The sequence below is a fragment of the Vigna umbellata genome, chromosome 4 (assembly GCF_029865625.1).
Source record: "Vigna umbellata cultivar VRB3 chromosome 4, Vumbellata_1.0, whole genome shotgun sequence".
Classification (NCBI taxonomy): domain Eukaryota; kingdom Viridiplantae; phylum Streptophyta; class Magnoliopsida; order Fabales; family Fabaceae; genus Vigna; species Vigna umbellata.
The window spans coordinates 11,289,885-11,306,682 of NC_142168.1; the positions used below are offsets into that span (position 1 = coordinate 11,289,885).

At 32.4% G+C, this 16,798-nt stretch overlaps 2 protein-coding genes and 2 pseudogenes across 2 annotated transcripts; 3 read left to right on the forward strand and 1 right to left on the reverse strand.

Moving 5' to 3' along the window:
- Nucleotides 1-1,641: 1,641 nt before the first annotated feature.
- On the forward strand, nucleotides 1,642-4,509 carry LOC124832522 (receptor-like protein kinase ANXUR2). The gene is made up of 3 exons (XM_047306742.2): nucleotides 1,642-2,188; nucleotides 2,692-3,491; nucleotides 3,880-4,509. The coding sequence occupies exons 2-3, from the start codon at nucleotides 2,867-2,869 to the stop codon at nucleotides 4,305-4,307; spliced, it is 1,053 nt and encodes a 350-aa protein (XP_047162698.1). The 5' UTR covers nucleotides 1,642-2,188; nucleotides 2,692-2,866; the 3' UTR covers nucleotides 4,308-4,509.
- A 2,468-nt stretch (nucleotides 4,510-6,977) lies between these two features.
- On the forward strand, nucleotides 6,978-9,631 carry LOC148199225 (receptor-like protein kinase FERONIA pseudogene; annotated as a pseudogene).
- A 1,821-nt stretch (nucleotides 9,632-11,452) lies between these two features.
- Nucleotides 11,453-12,805, reverse strand: LOC124832515 (receptor-like protein kinase FERONIA). Its single transcript, XM_047306733.2, has 2 exons — nucleotides 12,159-12,805; nucleotides 11,453-12,083 (listed from the first exon to the last, which is right to left on the reverse strand). The coding sequence occupies exons 1-2, from the start codon at nucleotides 12,772-12,774 to the stop codon at nucleotides 11,710-11,712; spliced, it is 990 nt and encodes a 329-aa protein (XP_047162689.1). The 5' UTR covers nucleotides 12,775-12,805; the 3' UTR covers nucleotides 11,453-11,709.
- Nucleotides 12,806-14,186: 1,381 nt separating this feature from the next.
- LOC124832506 (putative receptor-like protein kinase At5g39000) lies at nucleotides 14,187-15,552 on the forward strand (annotated as a pseudogene).
- Nucleotides 15,553-16,798: the final 1,246 nt, after the last annotated feature.

Here is a 16,798-nt window from a genome sequence, read left to right on the forward strand (position 1 = left end):
AATTTTATATTTTTAGTTAGTGGACAAGTCAATGATATATTCATTAAATAGTTAGTCGACAAGTCAATGAGCAAGTCATGCAATGATATATTCATTAAATAGAGGAAACATTTGTGGATAGAAAGCATAGTTGCTAACAATATATGCACTTTTCTATCCTTCTGGCATTGAAAGAAGAATATGAAAGCTTAATGATTAGTGCTATAAGTGAGAGAATGTTGAAGTTGAAAGAAAATAAGTAAGGAAGCATTCCATTTCGTCCAAATAAATGTTTCTAATAATTTAATCTAAGTCTTCTTACAAGTCTTCCCCTTTGTTCTTTGGGTAGTTCAATATTTATTGTCCTTTCTTTTTCACATTAAAGAAATAAGTGTTTGTGATTTAAGTTTCTAGAACTAGTTAAATTTAGTGTTCCCATTTGGAATTCAACTCTTTTTAACGGAATATTTAATGATCTGAAATCTTTGATTTATTAATATATAAGATGAGGTGTGGGAAATAAGGAAGAAAATAACGTTTTAACAAGTACTCTCTACACACAAAATTGTCTAGATAACTAATAAAAAATTAAAAAAAAAACAAAAAAAAACATAAAGATATAAAATTAAAAAAAATAATAAATAAATAATTCTTTCTTTTTTCTTATCATGTTTATTTTATTTCATTTAATTTATTTTATTTTATTTTGATTCGATGATTTTATTTGGTTTTGGATTTTATTTCATTTTATTTGAGTTTATTTTTTATTTGATTTAATTTTGTTTTAAGTGATTTGATTTTAAGGATTTTATTTTATTTTATTTTGTTTTTTTTTATTTTATTTTATTTTATTTTATTTTATTTTATCTTATTTTATCTTATCTTAGTATGTTTTATTGTTTCTTTCTTCATTTTATTATTCTATTTTGCCAACCTTTAATTCCATCCTTTACAACTCACAGCCCACGTTACAGACTACGGCCACAACATCTGGACCCATCTGCTGGACCCATCTTCTTGGCATCATCCCACTCTGCTCAACAAAAAGAATACAAATCCCATATTCTAGGCACCTCGGATGCCTTCACATGTCCCTCCACCAATACCATCATGACCCACCCATAACACCGTTTCATCACCAATCTGGGGATGCTAATTTGAATAATAAGAAAATGAACTGCGTGTACAACGAGAAAAATAAAATATTCTTTCTTCCTGTATATAAAATTGTGTAGAGCTAAGAGACACTTTTTATGTTGTCCTCTTTTTTATTATCTGATTTTTGAACTTCATACGTCAAATTCTTCCGGAGAGGTGTGTTTTAGGAATTCTTTCTCACGTATTAGGACTTAATAAAGTGTACTTACCTTTTGCAGCTTAACATTGTATTTATAGGTTATTTCATAGAACCTAAACTAGAATAGGTACAATAAAACGAACTTACATTTAAATTCGGTCTTTTATTCATAAATAATTTTCTTATCCTATAATTAGTTATTAATATATATAATCAATATCTTTAATCGTTGTCTTTAATCGTTGTATTATTAATTTATTAACAGTTATTTTTGTCCAAATCATTAGCCCAATAATAATATCTTAAAAATTAGTACAATTGAACATCAATAATAATTTTAAGTGGTGGTCTGTATCAATAAGTTAAGCAGCAGCCAAACATTTAATCTGCTTGACCGCAGCGTACCAAGATTTAATCTGCTTTACCTTTGATGTAAGGAATAGACCGAGTGGTTATGATTGTTAACCTTTCTGCGTATCCTAGATACCATACATACTTCAACTAGTTTCATTTCCTTTTAAAAAACACAATGAGTGGATTGGCATGGGGATTCCCATTTTGTAAAGTAGAGAGAAAGGGTTTGAAATCGAAAAAGAAAGGAAGAATAGTGGTAAGCAGAAAAAAAGCTGGGGCTGGGAAAAGCTACTGGACTGGAAAGAAACCAAAAGGAGAAACAGAGGGGATAGCAAAGAAAACCAGAAAAAAAAAGAAAAAAAAAGAGGAAACCTCTGGAATAAGGTTGGAGGAAAGGAATTGAAGACGATCAGAAAGGATAATTACACAGCAATAGTGAGAAAAGGAAGCTGCTGGAAAGAAACGAAAAGAGGAAAGGAGGAGGAAGCGAGCACGGAGAAAACCAAAGAAGAGTGGTAAGCAGGGGGAAATGAGAGAGATTTTTCTAAAGCTACGAAGGTAAGTCTTTTCTATATTAGCTTTTTGGTCTTACTCGTGTTATGAATCAATGTTTCCTACATGCTGTTTAATCATTGTTTCACCTCTGCATCCTATTGTTATTTGCTCTGTTGTATACCCGTAAGGTTCAATTATGTTAACTGTTTTATGTTTGAATAATGCTCCGCTGTGGTTGAAATTTTCAGACATATTAAATAACTTTGTTGGTAAGTATTCTTGTTTTAATACGCATTTCTTTCGGATATCTCTACCTTTTGTGGCTTATGTTTTTAGCATTTTTATTGTATCTAAAGCTGTTATTCTAATTAGTTTAGATTTCAAACTGAATTAATTCATGCTTGGAAATAAAGTCGATTAGTTTGTCATCTATTGTTAATAGCGAGTTCCAATATTCAAGAGTGAGTGTTGATAGCGCAGAGTGGGGTTGAGAGTGGAAGAAACAAACAAAAAAGATTCAAATTATGCCTAAACGCAGTCCTAACTGACCATTTAATATATGCCAGATGAAGGAAGAGAAAGGGAAGAAATCTCATATGCACTATTCTGCAACACGTTTTGATCTTCTTTCTCAAAAGGGAAACGCGTAAATGAGACCAAAACAGGACAGTCTTAGCTATAATGCTTCTGGGCAAGTGACTAGACTAGTAATTACTCAAGACAGTATCACGGACTTGAACCATGTTTCTCAAATGTGTGGGGTTCAACCGTTCCAAGCACACAAGTTCATCTCAGAGAAAGTATCCAACGATAATAGAAGAGCTGTGCTGTCAATTTTCTCTCGCCGATCTTAGAAAATCAACCAACAATTTCGACTATAGACACAAAATAGACTCTCGTGGTCGAGTATACAAAGGTATTCTTGAACATAATGGTGTCACTGATTATGCTGTTGCATTAAGGCGGATATTTGAGATAGAAAACCCTGGAATCATTCACTTCAAGAACGAAATTGAGTTGTTGTGTCAGCTTCATCATCCTAATTTGATCCCTCTTATAGGATTCTACGAGGGAAAAAATGAGAGGATTCTTGTATATGAGTACATGGTTAATGGATCTCTAGATCGACAACTGGAAAGAGGGGAACTTTCGTGGAAGAAAAGACTAGAGATTTGCATAGGAGCAGCACGTGGACTACACTACCTTCACGCTGGAGCCAAGCGCACCATCATTCATCGCAACATCAAACCTAGCAAAATTCTTTTGGATGCAAACATGGAGCCAAAGATTTCAGATTTTGGCCTTAGCGTACAGGGACAGCGTTTTATGTCAAAGCCAAAGCCAATTAAAGTAGATTATGTTGCGGGTAATAATGTTTTATTTTATCATATTACTTACGTACTGCCATGAAATTTTGGGTTGTTTTTACCATTTTGGTAATGGGTTGGTCACGACTTTGTATAATAAAATCACTTTCAGCATCCAAGGTTATCAGATACCATACAGAGTTGGCACAGCAGAAAGCAAAGCTAACTAGAAACAACAGAAAACTAAAAATGATATGTCCTAATAAAGGTTCTGCTTTGTTTTCATGTTAATCACGACTTTCTTTACATAAAGTCGTATTTACAAAGCACATTTACTAATTCCTGCAAATTGTTTTGAAATATGGAACCTTCGAGGTGAAATTCCAGCGGAATGGTAACAAATCCAAGATTTTGTCAGTTAAAATAAGACATTGCTTTCATTTATAGGTACTTATGGCTACGTGGCTGCGGAGCAATTTAAGAACCTGACCATCACAGATAAAACCGATGTTTATTCATTTGGTATGGTTCTATTCGAAGTTGTGAGTGGAAAGACATATATGAGTTTAATAGAAGAAGAGGAAAAGTTTGAAATGCCGGTTGAAGAGAAAGTTGATCCGAAAATCAAAGGAAAGATTACACCTGAGTCTTGGCAAGTCTTTATAGATATCGTGCAAGGATGCTTGAAATACGAAGCAGATGAGCGACCAACAATGGGTGAGGTAGAGGTGCAACTTGAGCATGCTCTGTTGTTGCAGGAACAAGCAGATATCACAAACATCCATGGTGATTATGTTTTATTGTCTAAAACCATTATTTATCTAAAGGCTGAGTTAGAAGATGAAGATATCGGTATAACAGAGGACAGTGACTAAGAAGACATGTTTCATAGTTAATTTTGTGAGCTCAAATAAAGGCTTTTAGCTTTTTCAGACAAACAAAGCTGTTATCTTAACTTTTGCAATAATTCAGTTCAATTATGATATCTCTAGCTTTTGTACCAATCATGGTTCAAGCATTTTGATGAATGCTGAAGTATATAAATCTGAAGAGTGAAGAAATTGCTGTCTGTTTTTACTTCTCGTGTTTATTCTGAACTCAACTTCCATAAACTATTCTTCACAATTTTTGTTTTGTTTTTCAGAATACGTACCTGCTTTTCATGATTTTTTTTAAAATGCAACATATTTTTTTTTATATTTTTAAGTATTTTTATTTCAGATTATAAATTTACATAAACTACGCAAATACTTGTTAATAATCAACACTTGCTAGTTATAATTAAATTAAATCTTTCTTCTACTCCTCGTAGTTTCGTCAATGGGTAATTTTTGGTTTCTATAAAAATTTTATATGGTCTCTAAGGGTTTAAATTAAACAATTTTAGTTCAATATAATATATCATCTAATTTAAAAAAAAAATCTAATATACTTTTGTAATAAAAATGTAAAGTTTATAATTAAATACGTACTACTAATAAATTCTAGAAAACAAGTAATTAATTTTTTTTGTGGTGAATGTTTTAGTAAAAGATCAACATTTAATTTGAGAAAACAGAAACATGAAATATGATATTCAATGATATTTGAGAAAACAACAAATTACAAAATTATATTTATAGTCAAAAAGTCAATGAACAAGTCATGCAATTATATATTTATTAAGCAGATGAAAATTTCCGGCGAGAAATCAAAGTTTGCTAACAATATGTGTAACTTTCTATCCTTCTGGCTTTGATAGAAGATGACAAAATGTTGAAGTTGAAAGAAAAGACGTATATATGGAAAAATCCCATCGCGTCCAAATAAATGTTTCTAATAGTTTTACCAAGTCTTAGCCTTTGTTCTTTGGACGGTTCAATATTTATTGTCCTTTATTTTTCTCATAAAAAAACAAATTTATGTTAGTTTAAATTTCTAGTTATTAAATTAAGTTAGTGTTGTTACTAGGAATTCAACTTTTTTTTTTTAAGTGGAACATTATTAATATGCAAGACAAGTTGTGGAAAATAAGGAAGGAAATAATTTTCTATTAACTAAAATAGGGAAGAAAAATAAGTTTAATTTTAACAACTAAAATAATATTTAAGTAACTATACAAAGAAAAGTAAATACTATTGAAAAAATCACTTTTTATACGTTTCAATCAAATTGAATAAATAAAAACTAATTCATTTTAATAAGTTAAATAAATGTGAACTATTTATGTAAAGTAAATAGAGTGTATATAATTTGTAAGGATCTAAAATTTAATTTGTAGTAATAAGTGATTATTTTATTAATAAAAGTTAAATTATAAATAAGATTTTGTATTAATAAAGTTTTATTTTATAAAAATTATTATTTCTTTATATATTTTTTTTAAATTTCTTTGCCTACTCTCTAATATGTGGTTTTATTTTTTATTTATTTTAAGATTAGAGATATCGGAAGGATTTTTATAAACAAACTAACTAATCTAATCAATTAAAATTAAAAATAGAGTAAGTTTACTTTTTATTTATATTTTAGTTAGTTTAACGATTTAAGTTTAATGTGCTTTTCTGTTTTTGTATGTGACTTAAAATGTGTTATAATTTTTTATTGAAATTTTCCAAACGGAATTAGAACATTTTGAGACCTAGAATATTTAGGAACAAGTATAAGTGAATGTTTTCTCCACCAGGTAATAGAAATCTTTAATTGTATATTTTAGCTTGTTTGTATGAATTAATGTCTGATTATTGAGTTCAATTGTATGATAAATTTTACTCTGTGATACTGGATGTACACTTGTGAAGATTGAATTATTCGGAAAAGCACAATTTTCATTTTTTTAGTAAGTTAAAATCAAATTACACATACTTAAATTTCTGTAAAAAAAAGAGGTATGGTCTAACTTTTTCAAAAGCTTAATTACAAAAATTAATTTGAAATTCAAGATATAAATGAAGTGATTATATATTTTGTTTTATTGCCCTTAAAATACCCGTGGAGAAATTTGAGGAAGAAGACCATACTTCATTGACTTGTACAGCAGCCAGTCCAAACAAAAAGAAGACAAAGAAAGTATAATCTTGAACTTTACAGGTAGTTTAAAATAATAAAAAATATATATAAAACTTTGACCATTAGAAATCAATATTTTCTACCTAGACATGAAGTTGATTAGTGAAAAAAAGAAAAAAAAAAGGGTAGGCCCTCTGGAATGTTTATATAAAAAGTAAAAATGCAAAAAAATTATTTACAATATCACTTTTGTAGTGATAAATAGAACTATTACCTACTTATACAAATTTTATCACTCAAAACTTGTTTAAATACTAGATATGAATATTAAAAAATAAATTAGGATATATTTTCAATAATAAAATTTTAAATAATAAAATAAGAATAATAGCAAATAAATTAAAATATATTTATCTCATATAAATATAGAAGAATTTTGTCTTAATGAAACTCTAATAAATATGTCTCGAAACCCATTTTAAAAGAATTTAATATATCTTAAGAAAAGTAAAGACATAAAATATTTAATAATTCTAAAAAGTAGTTAATATTAACTTATTAATATTAATTTTTAAGTTGATTTTTGGTGTTTGAGTTGAGCTCTCTTTGTCGCTCTGATTACAGATTATCGATGGACCCAACTTGCACACGAACTGCTTTTAGAACCATTCTCTTCCTCTACCTTATGTGGTGCCTCTCTTTCCTTTCCACAGCAGACGATATTTATCGTCCCACTGACTTCTTTAGCATCAGTTGTGGCTCATCGACCAACTTCTCCACTCCCGACACTCGGAATTGGACTTCAGACAATCACTTCCTCTCTCCAACAAACCCCTCAGTCGCTGCTCCTTCACTCACACCATCTACCATACAGGGTCCCTACACCCATGCTCGTCTCTCTTACTCCTCATTCAATTACTCCTTCCCTGTCACACCAGGCCCCAAGTTCATTCGTCTCTTCTTCTACTCTACTTCATACCATAACTTCCCTCGCTTCCAAGCCTCTTTCTCAGTCAGAGCAGGCCCCTACACCCTCCTTCAAGATTTCAATGCTTCCCTCAACGCCGATGCAGATGATGACCCTAGCCACTCTGACATCTTGTTCAGAGAGTATTGCGTTTACTTTGGAGACGGTGAGAACCTGACTATAACCTTCTTTCCCAGTACTACTGATTCATACGCTTTCATCAACGGGATCGAGATTGTTTCCATGCCCCCTTATCTCTACTACACCGATCCTCACTCCACAGAGCAGCCGCAATATGTTGCCAAAATGACTCCATATGTCACTGAGCACAAATTTGCTCTCGAGACCATGTTCAGGTTAGTCGTTTCCGCTGAAATTGCTTCCTCACGGGACACGGGTATGCTCAGAACGTGGAAACCTGACATCAAGTACGTAACTACTCAATATTATCAACCAGTTAACTATGAGAAAATTAAAAGGCTGACGTTCATTACAACCTATAACTACACGGCACCAGACCAAGTGTACAGAACCGTTCGGAGTATGGGACTTAATGCCTCTATCAACATGGGTTTCAATCTCACATGGCAGCTTCCTGTTGATTCTGGCTTCACCTACATGATACGGTTACACTTTTGCCAGCTTGATCCTAGGGTTAACAACACTGGTGACTTGATTTTCAAAATCATCATAGCGGATCAGTTGGCAACCAACTGGACAGACGTTCTCATGTGGACTGATAATCAGAGGGGTGTACCGGTGGTTAAAGACTACGTAGTTTCCATCTTAGCCCCAGATAATCAGAAAAAGGCATATCTTTCTGTGAAATTACACCCTCACGATAAAAGCTTGATCAAAGACGCACAACTAAACGCAATTGAACTCTTCAAAATAAGCGACCCAACAGGTAATCTCGCTGGGCCGAACCCAGACCTGCCTCCATTATCAAAAACTAAAAAGAGCAGAACCCCTGCCGCCGTTGCAGGGGCAGTTTCGGGTGTCCTTTTGTTCTCCTTTATTGTCGCCTTTTTCCTCATCAAACGCCGGAAGAATGTCGTTGACAACAAGGGTCCCAATAAAAAGGAAGGAACTTCTCGGAGCAGCGGCTCATTACTGATACCGACCGCCCTCTGCCGACAGTTCTCAATGGCCGAAATGAAAGTCGCAACCAACAACTTCGACAAAGTCTTCGAGGTTGGCGTCGGAGGCTTCGGTAACGTGTACAAAGGTCACATCGACAAAGGCTCAACTACTGTCGCAGTCAAAAGGCTTAAACCGGGTTCTCGCCAAGGTATTCGCGAGTTCAAGAATGAGATCCAAATGCTGTCTCAACTTTGTCACCCCAATATCGTTTCCCTCATTGGTTACTGCTACGAGAACAACGAGATGATCCTCGTTTACGATTTCATGAATCACGGCAACCTCAGTGACCATCTCTACGACACTGATAACCCGTCTTTGTCGTGGAAACGTAGGCTCCAGATATGCATAGGTGTTGCACGAGGATTGCATTATCTGCATACAGGTGTGGAGCAGGTGATCATTCACCGTGACGTGAAGAGCAGCAATATCTTGTTGGATGAAAAATGGGTGGCGAAGGTTTCAGATTTCGGATTATCCCGAATTGGGGGGCCCAGTGGTTCTTCGATGAGTCTCGTGAGCGTGAACACTGAGGTGAAAGGTAGTATTGGATATTTGGACCCAGAATATTACAAGCGATACCTTTTGACGGAGAAGTCTGACGTGTACTCACTTGGAGTGATGTTGTTGGAGGTGTTATCTGGGAGGAAGCCTTTGCTCCCTGGGGAGGAAAAGCAACGAATTTCACTTGTTAATTGGGCGAAACATTGCTATGAGAAGGGAACTCCGAATGAGATTGTGGATACAGAACTCAAGGACCAGGTAGCACCTCAGTCTCTGCTCAAATTTATTGAGGTTGCATTCACCTGTTTGCTTGAAGACGGGACTCAACGACCTTCCATGAACGATGTCGTTGAGCTGTTGGAGTTTGCTCTTCAGCTTCAGGATGGTGTTGTTAATGGTGCGTTGCAGAGTTCTCTTAATTATGAAGATTGTAACACCCCCAAAAACAGCATTATTTAGGCCTTTAGGCTTTACTAAATCCTACGCTTTCAACCACATCTATCTTCAGCATTCAAAGCAGAGAACTTCACCATGTTCTCAGACAAAGTCCAAAACATTAAAGTCCAAAACAGAGAACTAAATATAATATTATTTTAATCATATTTGTTTTATATTTTAATCTAAAATTCTAATATACATTATTATATTATTATAATGGGTTGTACACTGGAAATAAGAGAAAAATACGAGAATAATAATTTTTCATAGTCATATTACACTATTAACTTAGCATGGGTCAGCATCTATTCAAGACTTCACTGATTCACCATTTTCTATCAGGTCTTTGACTGAGCATAGGTTTACCTCCTGTTTCAGGTTTTCGGAAAAACAACTTTATCTAAGTGAAGGAAAAACTATACATTTTTACCCAAAAAAATTATAAGAATTTTTTGTCCTATTATTTTTAATCTCTATATTTTTAATCAAATTTGATCATGAATCTGTAAATTTTCAAATTAGTTTTCCTTTAGAAGAAATTTGTGACTTTTGTTCTTCTCTTCTAATTCCATCAATGATCTAACTGACCGCAAGGATAATTTAGTGATGTTTATGATTTGTTGCTACCTGTATTAATGTGTAATTGTTTAAAGTCCTACAGATATATGGCGGCCAAGAGTTGCTTTTTGTGTTTGGTTTCTTCGTTTGTTTTGCGCAAAAACTGCCAATAAAACCTAAGTTTAATAATACTGCAAACGCAAATTCAGGGAGCTCTAGGCCACTAAAAATTATATTTTAGATTATCTCAATTTAAAAAATGTTAGCAAATAATTTGTTGTTTTCAACACTAACATAGTTAATGAGAAAGGATGAAAGTCTTAATTTATCTTAAAAATACAGAACTACTTACGGATTCAAAGATGAATATATCAAATTTGATTAATGTCAGTTTATTTTATTATCTAGAGTTATCAAATGTATGCATTTTAAATTTAAATAATCAATAGGAGTGGACTTATTTTATTTGTCATTTTCTCCTTTACATCTCCCTTGTCAAAAAAAAAATGAGTGGACATTTATATTTCTGTATTAATTAATTGAAATGCTTAAAGTTGAAGTTAAATGACCGTTTTATACATGCCAGTGACCAAGTTAAATAACCATTTTCTTCATTCTAAGTAAACATTACAATTCACAGGAGGCCTGGCTTAATACTTATTTTAGTCCGTTAGTTTTGTTTAAAGTAGTTTTTGACTTTTTTCAACATTCAATTTAGTTTCAAGCACAGTTTGTCATTTCGCGAACGTGAAGATATCAGTATCGTAGAAGACAATTACTTAGAAGTGATGTTTCATTGGTAATTTTGTGAGCTCAATTGAAGGCTTTTAGCTTTTTGGGACAAACAAAGCAGTTGCTGTATACTTTGCGCTGTAGTTAAGTACAATTAAGATATCTCTGGCATTTGTAGCAATCCTTGTTTTAAGCATTTTTATGAGTGTGATTGTATCTGAATTATAAATCTGAAGGCAGTGAAGAAAATCTTGCTTCAGCCTATATTGTTTTTACTTCTTCTCATGTTTATTCTGAATTTCATAACTTCACACTACAAGAAATTGAATGAGAAAACAACAGTATAAAGATGAATCTTTAGGCCCAACCTTAGAAAATAATTGAGAACTTTAATCGGGAGATATCAATAGAAACATATTACATGTTTTTGCGTGCTAACCGCAGGTCAACCCTGTGTCCCAGGACAGGAAAGTCAGCTGTGTTATCTTAACAAATGTGACTAATTTGTATACTCTCCACACTCGACCTATATACCAGATTTAACAAATCACAGTGAAAACTATTATCTTTTATCCTGTAGTGTCATGTTGGCCACAAGAAACAGTAGGAGTAAGAACAATATGCACTCAAACAGTTATTCCTTCACAGCTTTCAAATTATAGTAATTAAAGATAATTGCAATGATGACATCTTTAGATACAGTGAGATTAAAACAGCTACAAACAAGGATCACTACAAAAGCTAGTGATATCTCAATTTAGTTTAACTGCTGAAAAAAGTACATACACATTGAATTTTTTAATACATTTGGTAAGCGTGAGTAAGGAAATGCTTTATCAGAATGGTAGCTCCCTGAATTGATTAGAGCTCACCAAATAACTAAAGAAAGATGTGTTGTAAGCCCTGTGATATCTTTCAGAGACAAAGGATGTTCCAAATCCCATTCTGGTCTAATTAATAATGGTTTTGGACAATAAGGTATATTCAACATTGGTATTTGCAGTATCTGCTTGTTCCTGCAACAACAAAGCATGCTCAAGTTGCATCTCTACTTCACCCATCGTTGGTCGCTCATCTGCTTCATATTTTACGCATCCTTGAATGATTTCTACAAAGACTTGCCAACACTCAGGGGCAATCTTTCCTTCGATATTCGGATGAAGTTTCTCTTCAACAGGCCTCAGAAATTCTCTTTCTGTTACCCTTTTCACATATGACCCTCCACACACAACTTCTAATAGAACCATACCAAATGAGTAAACATCAGTTTTATCAGTGATGGTAAGGTCCACGAGATGCTCCTTAGCCAGGTAGCCAAAAGTACCTATAAATGAAAGTATCATCTTAGTCTAACTGGTAAAATTTCATTAATAAGCAACGTCATGAAATGAAACATTACCAACAACAGAATCTACTTTAATCGGCTTTGGCTTTGACATAAAACGCTGTCCCTGTACGCTAAGGCCAAAATCTGCAAGCCTTGGCTCCATGTTCCCATCCAAAAGAATGTTGCTAGGATTGATATTACGATGAATGATGGTGCGCTTTGCTCCAGCGTGAAGATAGTGCAGTCCACGCGCTGCTCCTATGCAGATCTCCAACCTTTTCTTCCATGACAGTTTCCCGCTTTGTATGTGTTGATAAAGAGATTCATTGGAAAGGTATTCGTACACAATAATCTTCTCTTTCTTGTGGTTGCAGAATCCTACAAGAGAGACGATATTAGGGTGACGAAGCTGGCAGAGCAACTCTATTTCATTCTTGAAGATGTCATTGTCTTTTACATTAAATCTTTTTATTGTGACTGTATAAGGAGAGCCGTGTCTATGTTGGAGAGAAGCTTCATATACTTTGCAAAATGAATCACGTCCAACTACCCTTTTTGGATCAAAGTTGTTGGTTGATTTGGTAAGATGGGAGAGAGAAACTTGATGGCACAACTCTTCTATAATTGTTGGATAATTTCTCTGAGATGTGTTCTTGGAACAGCTGAAGCCCAGACATTTGAGAAACATAGTTTCAAACACTTGCCTCTAACCCACCACTGTCCACCTCTACTCATCTTCGATCTTCGTAGCTAAGCTTGTCGTTGGTTTGTTTAATCAACGCGTTTCGTTAGAAAGAACTTTGTCAACCGTCCAACATATCTTGACAGTTGGCGGATCATATTTGTTTGAAATATTTGGAAATGTACGTGACTTTTTCTTACGGTCATTTTATTAAAATGTCAGATGTCTATGGTGTTTGTATTATGATTTCATGAGGACATCAAATAATTCAAGTTTGGGGAGTTGATAAATATGAAAAATATATGTTTTCAGATTTATTAATTAACTCAAAATTTGTATTTATTTATGAAATATTGTGTTTTCCTCGTTCAAAAGTTGTAATTAGAAGTAGAAAACTGTGTAGTAAATTGTACAGGAATTTATACATCAAAGTGGAGTACTATCAGATGTTTATCGCTAAGCCAGCATTAAATGGCTTAGCTAAATAGAGTTTTATTCGCTCAGCGCACCAGCACAACTCGCTGAGCGAATAAAGAACAATTAAAGATATGCTGCAGTTGAATATTTGCTTAGCGCATAAAGAGTTATGCGCTTAACAAATTAGTTATTTTTTCAATTGGCTTTTAAAGTGGGAAATAGACAGAAAGAACTCCTGACAGAAGTTCAGACTAAAGAAAGAAACGAAAACATCTCAGGAACTTCTGGAGACTACTTTAAGGCATCAAGACACTATTTTTTGCAAGGGATTGCTTCAAATGTGTATGTTTAGATGACTAGGAGTAGTTTTTCTTTCGTTGGAATGGGATGTAATGAACTCAATGTGATGTAATTTTTCTCTTCAATATATCGTTGTTCGTTCATATGCTCTTGAATTTACTATCATTGTATGAATATAATATAATGTTATTTGAATGTTTCTTATTACTGGAAAGTAACTTTGAACATGGACATAGATAGAGCACCTAAGTGATTTGGGATTTAGGGATAGACTCAATAAGTTGGTCATTCTTAACGTCGGACTTAATGCAAATTGTATGTTAAATTGACTAAGGGATTAACATTTTGATATATAAATTTAGAACAAGATGCTAAGGGATTAGGACTAATATTCCTTGATGTGAATGTTTAAATGAAATAATGATATATTGTATTTATATGATTCATGAAACTCAATTCCAACCAAATTTCTTTTAAATATAATTCCTTGCACACCAACAATTTGATAAAACACCAAAAAGAGTTTTTTGTGTTGTTTTGTGCATTTTGATGTCTAATTGAGTTATAAAAGAAGAATTGTCATGTGTTACACAAGTCCTTTGAGAGAACGATACTATGAACTTACTCTATATTACTTGGAACGATTTGGTATACTTGTCAAAATAGTTATCATTACTTTTCATTATCTTCCAACAACTTTTATGTCCTACCTAAGGTTTTGGATTGTGTTTATCACTATATTTTAAGTAGACCCAAAGTTGTTTTTATTCATATTCTTAAAATAAATATATATATATATATATATATATATATATATATATATATATATATATTTATTTATTGAGACACATAAACTTTTATATTTATTTAATATTGTTTCTTTTTTATTTTTTATTTTCTTTTTTCTTGAAAATATATAATTTTTTTTTATAACTGTTTTATTTTTATATTATATGTCAAATCGTACCATTTCAACTGTACGTTTCGGCAAACATCTAGATTCTATCTTTATTTTGAAAAAAAAAAGTTAGTTTGACACTACTTTTAATAATACATATTATTATTTTAAATTAAAAACATAATATAATTATAATCAAAATATTATTATTTAACTGCTTATAATTTCATTCCACGGATAAAAGTAGAATGTGACCCATTTAATTTGAAAAGTTAAATTTTGTAATGGGAAAATGTTCTTTTAACAACATGACTAGACATGTCCTTTTTTAGTTTCTGAGAAATATTTAAGAGCTTAGATGAAGAGAGTGATGAGATGAATGTTTTTAGCAAGTGACAAGTAATTAAGCAAGCAAGCGTCACAAATTGGAACCATTCTTCCTAAATGTTTGGGTTGCTGCGGTCGGAAACAGTATCCAACCGTAATACAAGAGTTGTGCCATGAATTTTCTCTCTCTGATATTGAGAAATCGACAAACAACTTTGACCGTAAGAGAATAATTGCAATTTCAAGCTTTGGTGGTAAAGTATACGAAGGTTGCCTCCAACACTACGATGGTTCTCAATATTCAGTTGCAATAACGCGATTGAATGAAGATGATGAAGACAATGAAGGACGCGACTGGTTTGAGAAAGAAATAGAGTTGCTCTGTCAGTTTCGTCACCCTAATTGTGTGTCTCTTAATTATAGGATTCTGCAACAACAAGAAAGAGAAGATTATTGTGCACGAGTACATGTCCAATGGATCTCTAGATCAACACATAGTACGAGGTGGGGATACAGAAGCACTTTCATGGAGGAAAAGGATAGAGATATGCATAGGAGTAGCTCGTGGACTACACTACCTTCACGCCGGACTCAAGCGCACCATTATTCACCGTGACGTTTGTCTCAGAAACATTCTTCTGGACAGCCACATGGAGCCAAAACTAGCATCTTTTAATCATTGAACTTAACACAAATTGTTTTGTTGAGTTACATATTGAAACTTATCAAAGGAATTTAGGTTCTTTTCATGTAAAGAATTAGGGTTTTTGACCAATTTGATGATGGAAGTTAATATTAAAATTCAAATTATTTGATCGAATATAATATTGTAAGAGTGATGTGTTCAAGTTATGTCTAATCTCAAAGTTTTACTCCTTTGCACAAACTCTCAATACTACAAGAATTTTAAGAATTATTGATAAATTTTATCTTTATAATTTAAATTATCAAGGATATTTTTTTCGATAATAAATTCATTGGTAAAAATCGTCAACAAAATTTGTTTGTAAAATTTATTAGAAAATTAGAAGTTATATTATCGATATATATATATATATATATATATATATATATATATATATATATATATATATATATATATATATATATATATATATATATATAGATAACAAATCTGACTTTTCATTTCGTCCATAATTTATAATTTTAATTTTTGACGAATTCTTTTGTTAGTAAATTTATCAATAAATTAAGTGACAAATTTTACGCTAAGTGATTTTTTATATATTAGTGTCAAGAAGAAGAAAATAATAAGATAAGGAGAAGGAGGAAGAGAAGGGCGAGTATGTCATGAAAACAGAGATGTAGTAACAACTTAATGGCGATGTGAAGGCACAATTGTGGCAGGGATGTGCGACGACAATGGTTGTTAGAATTGGAGGAGGTAGAGAAAGTGAAAGAGAAAAATAAAGAAAATGAGGATGAGTCAAAATTGACGGTAGTCAACATAGTGGTGATGGCAACAACAATAGAAGTGCGACAAGGGTGAGAGGAGGTAAAAAAAGATACAGAAAAAAGATGAAGAAGAGAATAACAAGAAAAGGAGAAAGATGAGTTTTACCAACAAACAGAATCTGTCAATAACTACCTATAAATATTTAGCGATAAATTTGTGATCATCAATAAATACCAACCTATTTTCTAATTCGTCAATAAAATTTATCAAAAACCACTTTATTGACATTTTTGTTGTTGATAATTCATGATAAACTTGAATTACTAATTGATTTTTACTATTATCAACCAATTATTTCCATCAATAATATGTTATTTCTTACGAGTCAACTTGTTAGAATATTTGTTTATCTTATTTAACAATTTCACAATAATTTGTTTATAAAAATTTTATAGTTCAATTAATTTAAATAATAAAAAAATATACATTTTGTTGCTATTATGCAAGTTTATTGAAATTTTTATTTCACTACTTGTATAATTTGGTATATTTGTCAAATAGACAGAGACGTGAGAAACTTTATGATATCAAGTTTATATATTTTTTATCATTGCAAATACTTTCTTAAGAATGGCATAGTCTTGAACAAAGCTATTTTACGAATAATATAA